Here is a 12,500-nt window from a genome sequence, read left to right as displayed (position 1 = left end):
TTTGAAATGACCACATTAGCAGGGATAACCGTATACCAATCAGAAAGCTGAATCAATCCAATATTCTATACTTCCTTCCTAAATAATGAGAATGATTCTCGTTCAGTCTGGCGTGGTGCGGAATAGAAACTGCACTTCTGTCCTAACTGCATTTGTGTGCTTGTTCTCTTCTATTCTACTGTACACTAGTCAGTCTTACCATGTAACACCCCATACTGCTGATAACGTCCTTTTCATGCTCATGTAAAAAGCTATGTTTTATAGGCAAATTGTTTAGAAGGAAAGTTCACCGTTTCTGTCATGTTTGTACTTTCATGTGTGTCTCGGTTTGTCCATTCTTTCTTGTAAATACAGTATCATACAATCTGGTACACTCCACTGCTTTTATTCTGTTTGCCTTCATAATTTATTCATGTTCATTGCTTTGTTTTTGTAAACACTGCAATTTGTAGAATTGCTGCTATGATGACCATACTATACCTAATTTATAGAGGCCCACGATGACCATACAATACCTAATTCATAGAGAGGCCTGTAAATGGGAGCTCCTGGAAGCCACAGAGGAGGACAAGGTCGCCAATGCCGCCAACTCCTCCCTTGGTGGTCTTTTTAAATCAACATTATTGCAGAGAAGTAGGTTTTAGCGTTTTATGAAAAAAAACAGTGGTAGAATATATTAAAAGAAAGAGTAGGAGACAATTGTGTAGTTATTTACTTCATGAATAATTTATTGTTAGGGCTATGTACGGAGTTAGCTTCTTCCTCTTAAAGTTTGATCTCTTTAAAGAGTAACGTGCATGCAGACAGCCTGCTGACCAATAACCAAGCACAGGTGTTAACAATCAGTGTTATTTCTGACAGAACAGTTATGCCTGTAACTGATAAAATAATATATCAATATAATATATCAGAATTTATAACAAAATACATGAACAATTTAACATAAAAGGAACAAATAAAATGTTAGATTACAAAACTTTACAATAATAACAAAGGCTGATATGACTGTATGGTACAGTAAGTAGAGAGTGTTCATAAAGCAAGTCACTGGGTCATGCTGGCCACTGGACAGTCTTCATAACCGTGTAACATGCTCGCTGTCTGCATCGATGCAGAGGCATATTTTATAGTCACTGTAAAAGAGTTATGGGACAATAGGATACTCTGTTAGATTAAGGATCCATGGAAACCGGCCAATTTCATAATTACAATCTTTCATCTCATTTACATCTACTATGATGACAATGCTCACAATCGAGAGCCAAATGAAATAAAATTTATATTCCATATTTATATTAACTTATAGACATTTCCTAAATTGCATACTTTCAATCCACTGTGTATTTGTTTGTCTTGTTGGAGACAAGGACACTATTGAATTTATCTTTATGGTAAACTGCGTTCAGCTGATTCAGCTAAAATCTGTTTTCACATAAACTAACTAAATGTGGTTCATCATTAAGAGTGTCCTATCATATACATCTGATCACCACAGCTGAATTTCTGACTTTGTGTACATTTCGTTCATTTTAAGTGATGCAACTTTCTGAACGAAAAGAGAAAAACAAATGAATCCCATTTGAATAGAAACAAAGCAATACTCTCTATTGCACAAAAATTATATAAAAACCTCAGGCTGCTGCAGCGTTAATGTGATCCATATGTACAGAGGGCTTAACATTTCTCTGGGGAAGTAAAGGGTGTAGTGAGTGTGTGTACTGCATGTACATTAATATGAGGTACTTCAAAATATGGGAAGTTCTCTGGGGACACTCTGGGGAGACCTTATAAAATGGCGTAGCCCTGAGGGTATCACAGTAGCAGGTAGTGGAGCTGATGCAATCGCACTTAGTCAGGTGACCAGAAGTAAGGGGACTCATGCTCTGCTCTCTGCTCTTCTCAAAAGCACAGGCATGCATTTACCAGGGAGGGAGAGGTCTCCCACATCTCCTCTACTTAGGGACAGTCTCAAGGCTAACATTACGTTTTGTGTTGAGAAGAAATCTAAGAGAAATTCTTAATGTTATCATTATTGAGTTATTAAAACAACTTTTTTTTTCTGTTACAGTCTTAGATTTACAGCAACTAAGGGTACACCTCAAGGATAAACCTGCATTTGGGTTAACAACAGTTGAGTATAGTCACAGTATTATTAGTATGTGGTGAGTTTAAAGTAGTTGCACAGTCTGTGTGAATTCCACTGAGCCTTCCGTTAAGCTCAAATGTACACAATCTTTGGGAGTCTGTGTAGTACCCATAATGCTTAACTTAAAGGAAGCGATACCAACCACATCTCCCTAAGGGTTTCCATTCTCAGGACAGGGGGAGTGACCTGAACATGGCACCAGCAGGACTTATTATTGGCTCATGAGGGATGATGTGGATGCTGATTTGTTTTCCAGTTTGACACTAAAGGGCTCAAAGAATCTAAAGAATCACCTTGTGAAACCTGTAGGTATTACACGTGAGTAAACATTGTGCAATGGTTGACTCCCAAGTGATAAGAAGGTAATCTCCCATGTCATATAGACCTGCGTTTTGTTTGCGTCTGGCCTGCTCCCATTCTGTCATTATACGGACAGTCTTCGGCCCTTAATCATTCCAGTTCGTTCCCAGGGAAATGAAAGAGACAAGAAATTCTTCTTCTTCTCAACAGTTGCTCAGTTTTTTTTTTCCTTCTAAATGTAATGCTATGCGTGATTGTGAGTGTGAGGGTGAGGGTGCGGATGAGGGTAGGGATGGCTGTGCGTCAAACTTGGCTCTGCATCCAGTTGCGGGGGTCCAGCTTCGTGCGTAAGTTCCTGAGGCTGCGCCGGGCTCCTGTGGGCCGGGCGAAGGGCATGTCGCCCTCGTGGCCTCCCGCACTGCCCGTGCTGCTGCCCGTGCTGCCCTCGCTGGAGCTGCTGGACGTGCTGGAGCTGCTGGAGCTGGACAGGGTGGCCAGGGTGGGGGAGCGGTGGTGGGGGGCCACGGAGGAGGACGAGGTGGCCGCAGAGGAGGACGTCATAGCCGGGGTTTGCGGGGAGCATTGAAGGACCCTGCCGACACCGCCAACTCCTCCACCTCCTCCTCCCCCATACCTCCTCGGCCGCGTAAGCTGCTGAGCTTGGCATCCAGCGACAGGGTACGCGGCCGGAAGCGAGTCTTGGAGGAGGAGGAAGAGGAGGGCGTGGGCGACGGGGAGATGAAGGAAGGGGAGTCGGCGGCCCAGCCATAGTGGCGAGAGCAGGGGCTCGTGCTGCAGGGGCTGTCGCTGTCCGACGCCAGGCTGGCCTGAGAGGAGAGCAGGCGGCCGCAGCGGCCAGGCTGGCGTCCGGGGCTGAGGAACGGGGAGGCTGGTGAGCGCATCTGATGGTGGTGCTGATGGTGGTGGCGGCGGGGGATGGGCTGGGGGGTGGTCGGCGGGGAGCCCTCCTCCTCGAACAGGGCCATCCAGGCGGGGGGAGTGGTGGCGCCTCGCCTCAGCTGGGTGCGCAGCTCCCACTCTTGGATCTGCCGCGTTAGGATGTCCGTCACTGTGCCAATGTCGTCCGACGGGTCAATAACTATGAGGAGACAGAGTGGTCATTATGTCATCATACAGTTTCCGACTTCATGAATCATCTCTATTTTGGGAGTGGCATACGGGGTATCAGGAGGGAGATGTGGGGGGTTTTGTACTAGTATGATGAAACACAAAAACACTAAATGCTACGGCTATTAGCTATTACTAAATCCGAAATCAACATAAGACGTACGGTACTGCTTGTGATTCCAAACTCCAAGTACAGACACTTACTAATCAACTATGAGACTGACATTAAATTAACCTTTGGTATCCATGACAGTGAAGTTCAGTTGGCAGCATAAATATCCATGTTAAAACCTATGTGACACGAAACAGCAAACAATATTCAGCAATATTCATTAGCTGTCAGATGATGAAGATGTAAAAACAAGTGTTGCTGACAGGTCTGGTATTTACTTCCTATTCACTTCTAAAGCCACACATGTTCACTCAGTGTCTTCAATGGGCCTGAGGCTCTGGGTCAGAAGGTTTCATATGGACTTTTAAACTTACAACGCAAGCAGTTTAGATCAAACAAAATCCATACTGTTTAGAAATTACTGTATGTTGCCAGGGCAACTGTTATGTAGTAATGCTGACACCACCATACATCTCCCTAGCAGATGGATGATTCAAGACCATGCTGAGGCGTGATTGGTCGCGCTTGGTCACCTGTCACTGTAATATGAGGAGAGCAGAGCGCGGATCTCCGCAGCAACGGCGTTATCCTGCAGCAGCAGCCCCTCACACACCGGGGCAGCGACAGAGGGAGCTAAGGGGCCAGGGGAGGGGGACGACGTGTGTGTGTGTGTGTGTGTGTGTGTGTGTGTGTGATGTGATGTGATGGATGGATTAATTATAAGTGTGTCCATGTTTGTGTGTTTATGAGGGAGGGTGATGCCAAACAAAAAAAAAACGTGGCCATGTTGTGACAATGTGGTCAATGGATTATGAAATATGGAATTAATCAATTCATTTGAAAAAGGGTCAACCGCATGGAAGAAGGCGAGCGAGGAAACAAATCAGATGGATGGAGGGATAGTGAGATGAGGGTGGAGGATGGAGGAGGGCAGTCAGGAAAAGGGAGAAAAGAGAAGAAAGAGAAAACACACAGTCAGACAAACCCACACAGAGCAGACGGCAGTTCAGCAGTAGAGACAGAAGAGAAGTTTCTCCCCAGTAGGAATAGGAGCCCCAGAGAGCCCAGTTAGTGGCATGCACGGACACACACAGACACTCGAGAGACAGGAGATTATTAAGAATCTACACACCCCTTGTCTCTTTCACGTACTCATTTTTGTCACACACAGACACGCTTCGTAAAGCACAAGACTGACCTTCACTAAAGGAGATGTGTGTTGAGATTGAGTGTGTGTCTGACTGGACAGCGCTTCACCCACACCTGACAATCCAGCACCTGACACTGACCGCCATACTAACCGCCAGACACAGCTGGTGTCCTTTACACCAGCTAATAAGCGTCTCTTTGATATGAGTTAGTTGGTCTAGTCCAGGTGGACTGAGACTAGTTTGTTATTATTACTACCGTCTCTAAGACTCTGCTATACAGACATGTTGAATCACCTGACAAATCAAACAATGGTCACATTGTTAGATAATATTACACTGTAGCCCAGCAATATGTTACTATACAGAGTGATTAATTACCTCCACAGTGCCTACCAGACACAATATTGTTTTTTTTTTGTTTGTTTTTGTTTAAAAAAAAAAAAAAAAATGTATTTGATATGATGCTAAAAGTCAACAGCCTAGGGTGCTAATGCCAGGCAAAAGCTTGTGGTCTCAAGTCAGTGTAAAGAAGTTAGGTTTCCCCCCTGATGTCACGTCTCTATAGTCAGCAAATGTGTGTTTGTTTGTGTAAGCGCTTTCAGATATAACCTCCGGAGTATATGGTTTGTCAAACGGAGGTCCTACCCTTCGGATGATTCAGATATGATGCTAACCTGCGGACCTAATACTGACCTTATACGGACGTGTGTGTGAACGACATACACGCACATTACAGAATCTCCGTGTGGTTGTCGAGTGAGGGTGGGGGGCTTGTAGAGTTCACAAGATCTTGAGATATGACCTTAGAATATATATCACGGCGCTGCCTGTCACAGCTGCTTTTTGTTTACAAAGTGTAGCCTATGCATTATGTAGGCTAAAGAAGACAAATCTATTGTGCATAGGCTAATACTTGAAGTAGGCTAGTCACGTAAGTGCGCACTTGAAATTGACCTAGCCTACAGTATTTGTATGTGTGCTTCAAATAAACACATTTATCTGTTTTCAACGTTATGTACCAGAATTAGCTATAGAACCCCAAATGTGGTTTGCGTTGTGTCGCATTTACGTAAGGAGCTTGGAACAAAGTTGGGTTTTCTTCGTTTTCATTTTCTCTAGGCATATATGCTCAGCAAATATCAGCGAGCTCAGCAGGTCATGAAGGCTATCAATGAACAGAAAACCGTGTTGGCTAACAATTGATTAAATAGGCCTACTCCTGTTATTGTCGTCAACGACGTCGCTGTAGGCTACTGCCTTTTCAGCGCCTTCTGCTTATGATGATTCAGTCTTCTGAATTCGTTTGTCCTTGCCATGCAGTTGTAGGCTAACGTGTCTCTAACGTTCCCTTCAGGTGTTCTATCAAAATGTTGTATGCCCTCATGGACAGTAGCTCCGTGATGTCTGCATCTTTCCAGGTCGGAGATTTTCTGGACAGCACTATGCCACTCCATCATAACACTGGCATTTAAGTCAGATCTAACCACATGGGCGCCACGAAAAAACGTCACCAACATGCCCTCTCACTAGGTGTGAATTTTAACCGCATGTTCTACTCCTCGTTCAGACACAGCACATTTACATAATGTCCGGAGAAAATACTAGGGGTGGAGTAGTATAAACACCGGGTAAATTCGGACTTCCATATGACCGGTTATGTCGTTCAGATATACGGCCCCACCGTTTAACATCGGCAGAACATCCGGTCTTACACGTATGTCTGAAAGCGCTGTGTGTGTGTGTGTGTGTGTGTGTGTTTCCTTACCCATCTCATGGTAGAGGGAGCCTTGCTTAGGTGTGAGTGGGGCTAGTTTCTTTGGCGAGGGCAGGTCGATTTTCATCAGATCGTCACAGCACTGCTTCCACTGGCCTGCAGGGGGCAGACATGCAAGTTTAATTTCACTGACCAGAGTCTTTTATAATGGCAACTACATGCACTATACACTTCACAATCTGGCTAGCTACCACTATTAAGTCAACCTTTCTGACAACATTTCACCTCCTTTAACACATGGAGTTTCTTCCCAAATATCATATAGACCAAATATGAGGGCTCTGAGAGAGAACTGCACTACAGGTTCCTCATTTCTAAATATAAATAGTCATTCATTTCCACTTATAGGCATTTTACAAGGCATACATATAACTCATGTTCTTAGTAAAGTAACATTATGGCATGTACATTGCAATTCAACTAAATTAAATTGTGCCAGCCTGTATCAGTTCATATTAACTACCCAACTCCATATATACTGACTTACTACTGCTTCTGCTACAGCAGCCTAAGTAGCACACTGGCAAAGTCTCTGACTGTTTATCTGTGTCAGTTTACTTGTGTTTGTAACACTGTGATGGTCTGTGTGAGAATATATAGTTAGGGTCAGACTGGCTTAGCAGAATGCTTTAATTCCAATGTGTTTTATGCATGAGAGTGCGTGTGGGAGTTTGTTTGTTTACTGCACTGTGGGTTAAAAAGGTATACCATGTGTTGCTGTGTGTGTGTGTGTGTGTGTGTGTGTGAGAGAGAGTATCTGTGGCAGTTTGTGATTGAGTGTGATTATGTGGGAGTTTGTATGTGTGAGTATGTGGGAGTTTGTTTATTGCACTGTTAGAGAGGCAGTGTGTGTTTGTGTGTGTGTGTGTGTGTGTGTGTGTGTGTGTGTGTGCATGGTCCCTCTGACTCTTACTCATGTCATAAAAGTGCTGCCAGAAGGCTTCCATCCAGCGCTGTGTGTCCTCTCTGCTCTCTGTGAGGAGTGTGTGTGTCACCTCCTCCCCACCGTACTGGTTACTGATGCAAATGCTCTGGGCCTTACTGTGGGGGTCTCTCTCTGCCGCTCGTATCCTCGTCTCCTAATGCACACACACACACACACACACACACGCACGCAAGCACGCACGCACACGCACAGCAAAACACACAGAGAAACACACATCCTTTTTGAGACTAAAACAACTCCAAAATGTAGGCCAGTCTCTTTTCCTCTCATCGGCATTAACACATGGCTCTCCACACCCCGTATGTTCTTCACTACGTAACAAGGCCCGCTGCATAACTCCAGGATGAGCTAGCCATGAATGTTTCATTCTAAAACCATTTCGGGGCGCTCTATTGCCAAGTTGTGTGCATCTGAATAAAACAGAGCCTCTCTCCATGACTCTCTCACTCTGCCCGTGAAGACAGACTCAAGACGGCCACACCCAAGCTCTCCGCTGACATCTCAGACACTGATGTGGTTCAACACACGCACAAAAATGGGGGTAATTAAATGCGCACTCTGTGAATAATAACAAAAACATTTGGTAGCTGAAAAACACCAAACAGATGTGCCTTGGTGGTGAAGTCTCGGTTTAACATAGCGTGGATGAAGAGGGATAGTTGGGTCAGACTGTTTGGGGTTCTGAGACGCGTGGTGATTAATTATGGTGGTCAGTAACGAGCAGCAGGGAGGAAATCAATAGATGCTGAATGCTTTGGGGCATGACTTGTCTTTCCTGTCTCAGGAAATTACGCAGCGGTTCGTGAGAAAGTGCCCCGACTTACTTTGTTGATGCCGATTGTTATTGCGGGATCCACATTCGCGTCCATGTCCTGTTGCTGGTGGTAGCAGAAGAGGTTTGTCCCCTTAAGGACACCGTAGACATTCGTGTAGCTTTGAGAGTCGTTCCCATGCTGGTAGGAGTAGAGGTAAGTAAAGATAAAAACAGATGAAGAAGGTCCAACTTTACAAGTAAATAATACAAGTAGAGAGTGACAGAGAATAAGAGAAGAGGAGAGGAGAGGACAACAACAGTGAAGAAAAATGCTGCTCAAAGGAGTTTCATAGCAATACAGGAAGAGAAAGAGACAGAGTGGAGGATATGGAGAGAGAGAGGGGAGGATATAGAAAAGACAGAGAGGAAGATATGAAGAGACAGAGAGGAGGATGTATAAAGAAGGTTCAGTGGGACATTCGAAGGACATCCACCTGACCCACCAGGACAGGGAAGTGTGAGCCACACACCTTGACCTTCAGGCGTCCGCTCATCATCTGCTGATTCATGCAGTTGGGCTGGGCCGCCAGGCGACAACACACACTCCCGTACAGCGGCACCCAGAAGGAGCAGTCCTCTGTGGACACACACACACACACACACACAACAGGAATGAAACACGCTCAACAGCGCCTCCAACAGTCAGCAGTGAACAGAGCACTACCGCCCCAGAGGCCTTTCGATGATCAAAACCATTGATTTTATGGTGGAGTTAATGAATGTGTCATGTTGTCATGGCAAAATCCTGTGGATATAGTGTGGAAACACTACTTCGAGCTGAACTAAAAGCAGTTTAAAGCGCTAATGATATTCTGATGAATAGATTTGCACATGATCACTAAATGAAGAATCACATACACATGTTTACATAGCCTCCTGAACTAGTCTGAGTTATGGCAGCTAATTACACTGATTCCAACTACAGCCCCCAGCAGGACTTCTCTCTTCCTCTTGCTAGCTACTGTCTCAGCCTGAAACCCAGCCATGGAGAACTGACCGAGCAGCCCTTTCATAATTCACAACACATCAATTCTCCATTTACCCCCCTCTGTGATGTGCTCTCCTTCCAAAGTCCATCCTTTTCCCTTTCTCTCTCTCTCTCCCTCTCTCTCTCTCTCTCACCCTCTCTCTCTCTCTGTGTGTCTGTCTGTATGTGATTTCAGGATGTGTAGTCCTGCAGTGTTCCAGATGGCAAGGTCAGTCTGTGGGCCTAATCTGGGCCAGACTAGAGGCAGCTCTAAGCTCTTAAAGGTGCCCTCCACCATTCTAACCCCATAAACAGCTTGTCAAATTCAGTGATGGCTTCATGTGATTGTCTAGCTGTCATCTCCACAAGAAAACCCTCCAGGGTTCGTACTGTACTGTACATGGAAAACAAGCAGTGAGTCCAACCTTCCATGGCTTCTGGAGCACCGGAGAGAGAGAGGTGCCATTTGATCAGCGGTTGAGAGAAAGTATTATCCATTTTGACAAAATCAGTGACTGCACCTCTAAGGAGAGAGAGAGAGAGAAACGGACAGAGCACCCTTGGAGTCAGGTTTGCACTCACCGTTGGCAGTGATGGTGAGGTCGTGCGTGCGGAAGGAGTCCTGCACGTGTGCCAGTGAGAGTGTGGTGTGGGCCAGGAGGTGATACTTGGGGCCACTGCAGAGAGAGAGGACACGCGTCTGGCACTGGGACACAGGGCAGGTGCTATACTGGCTCAGATGCCACAGTGAGGTGTTAGCTAGGTGTTAGCAATGCTAAAGGCATGCTGTGGGTGCTTTTCCATGTGGAGCACATATATTAAATCCAGAGCCATATAAAGGTAGAGTTACGACAATGGGTGTTCAAAATTCGTTAAGGTCACGTGGTTCATGTAAACTTCAAATAGTTCCCGGAAGTGATTGACAATGGATTAGAATAATGATAGACAGAGCCACGATTTTGGTTAATTGACAGTCAATAAATGCATTGATATACAATATTTATAACACAGTGTAATTATTGTGTAAACTATGTAGTTATCCTACCATTACAACAATATTAAATTAAATTCCAGACCTTATATCTTATACGCTTATAAGCTGCTATATAAGGTGACGTTTTTTCCCCGCCCTTTTACGTCTGTGTCACTTAATATTAATTTCTGTACAAAAGAAGAGATTCTTTAGAAAACGCAATTGCACCCACCCCATAAATGTATCTAAATTATCGCTATATAAAATAAATGACCTCGTACAGTGACTCGAAAAGCTGTAAACAGTGTTTTTGAGACTGCGTGTAGCCTACAAAAGCGCATGGAGCTCCTGTGAAATTTTGATTGCAACGAGAAACTGTAACACAGCTAGTCTAACATTACTTGTTTGAGCTTTCTATCCCGCGTTTCCTCTGGTAGTCACTGATCTGAGCTAATGAGCGAATTACCTAGCCAAGCCTAGCCTATCGTCGCGGCAGAATAAAACAAGTTTAAAAGTTTTTTAACATCTCCAGTGTAATAGTGGGCATTCTAAGTTAACCGTAGCATTACCTACCTATTTAGTAACCCCATGGTAATGCGAGTGATCATAATAAAATATAAAACGTGACATGTAAGTCCTTCGATAAATAACCAGGATATGAATTCATAAACATGAACAGCATTTTGTCATCGTTTGTCATTCACCGTGCTGTGAACAGCAGATGCTAGGCTAAAGAGCTTGAGACAGGTGAGCACCTGGAAATGGAGTGCATTGTGTCAGAAAATAGCAATTTGATCAGTGATCATGCATCATCAGCGCAAGCTTGGTTTGAAACTTTCTGGGGAAGGGGATTTTACACGATCCTTCATCACTGGGCTAGTGTAACAGCTGCAGCTCCCTCAAATCTAGGTTCTCTCATGCATAGGCTAGCTTTTGCCAATGAAAATGAATGCAAAATAAAAAAAAACAGTCCTTCTCCGAACTGCAGAAATGTTTACGTTACCAACAATGTTAACAACAAACTCAGTTTCACTGCTGCAAGTAGGCCTACAAAGTTGGCTGTAAATATGCTTAGCCATATTTAACAAACCAGCTAGCTTTGTGATAACAAAATCTTACCTTTTATGTGTTTAGTCCACTGAAAGTTATCCACATATCAAACGATTAAATCCACAGTTATGGAGGAATTGTTTTGGGGAAGCAGTTGCACTTTATCCCACTTTTGCTGCCCTTTTTAAAATGAAACCACTTAAATCCATAGCCTAGATGAGCATTGCATAACGTTACAACTATGTTGACATAATGGTAAAGCTAAATGCCCAAGACACGTCACGTCATAAAAGTTGTAGGCTACAAACGCAAAAACTTAATGACAGCTCGTTTGTGGTGTTGCCTAGTGCTGCCTAATTGAAATGGTATAGGCAAGGTTTATCTTATATTGGGTTATTATGTGTGGCACATTTATTGGGCTTTAGCCTCTTTTAATTTATTTGATAAGGAACTGATAAAAACTGAGCAGCAGAAAAGCTGTCATAGTCGATACATAAATAGTTTATTATTATAATTAGGTTATTAATACTATTACTTTACTACTATTACTGTTATTATTATTATTATTCGGATGAGCCAATAATGTAAATCTGAGTCTGAAATGTTGGCTACAAACAGTCTGTAACTGCACTGCTGCTATTATAAATTGTTAACTTTCGGGAACTATTTGAGGCTTCCATTAGCCGCCATTGTTGAAAAAAAAAAATGGAACATTAGCGTCAATGGAGTTGTCGCAACTCTACCCTTATATGGCTCTGATTAAATCTAACTCCTCTATGTGCTTTGCAAGTCTGTTTGGCAAAGAATGGAATATTTTTAAAAAAAGAAGAGCAAAAGTCACTAAAAATCTGTAGTGTGGTGTGCAACAGCCTTTAATAGCTATCAGAGCAATATGCTAGCTCCACTCACAGGCATTGCAAAACACTTGTTTATCAGCTACTATAAGACCCTGCTGGACATGCCAGGCACCATGAAAATCACCCTCTCTGGACATAACTGCCCCTGACTAATCGCTATTGACAAAGCGGGTGAAGGCATCAGTTGCTGGGCAATTAAGGTGGGGGAGCAAACGGACAAGGACAACTGGCTGGCGTAAGGGACGAGGGACGGAGAGAGGGACTGTCCACTCACGGGACGGA

At 44.0% G+C, this 12,500-nt stretch overlaps 2 protein-coding genes across 2 annotated transcripts in view; one reads left to right on the top strand and one right to left on the bottom strand.

Annotated features, from left to right (window-relative positions):
• si:dkey-40c11.2 (drebrin-like protein A) overlaps nucleotides 1–368 on the top strand; it is a 38,230-nt gene extending 37,862 nt beyond the window's left edge. Inside the window, exon 16 of the mRNA XM_048244606.1 lies at nucleotides 1–368. This exon is cut by the window's left edge and continues 776 nt beyond it. The gene's annotated coding sequence lies outside the window, so the exon portion shown is untranslated.
• Nucleotides 369–685: 317 nt separating this feature from the next.
• rtkna (rhotekin a) overlaps nucleotides 686–12,500 on the bottom strand; it is a 25,787-nt gene continuing 13,972 nt past the window's right edge. Inside the window, 8 exon segments of the mRNA XM_048243721.1 lie at nucleotides 686–3,079; nucleotides 3,082–3,545; nucleotides 6,603–6,707; nucleotides 7,525–7,690; nucleotides 8,382–8,510; nucleotides 8,842–8,948; nucleotides 9,921–10,015; nucleotides 12,493–12,500. The exon segment at nucleotides 12,493–12,500 is cut by the window's right edge and continues 217 nt beyond it. Of these exon segments, the coding sequence (XP_048099678.1) occupies nucleotides 2,750–3,079; nucleotides 3,082–3,545; nucleotides 6,603–6,707; nucleotides 7,525–7,690; nucleotides 8,382–8,510; nucleotides 8,842–8,948; nucleotides 9,921–10,015; nucleotides 12,493–12,500 (1,404 nt within the window). The 3' untranslated portion in view covers nucleotides 686–2,749.

The sequence above is a fragment of the Alosa alosa genome, chromosome 5 (genome assembly GCF_017589495.1).
Source record: "Alosa alosa isolate M-15738 ecotype Scorff River chromosome 5, AALO_Geno_1.1, whole genome shotgun sequence".
Taxonomy (NCBI): Eukaryota; Metazoa; Chordata; class Actinopteri; order Clupeiformes; family Clupeidae; genus Alosa; species Alosa alosa.
Note: the sequence above shows the minus strand (reverse complement) of the source record. Positions and strands in the feature narration are given on the sequence as shown.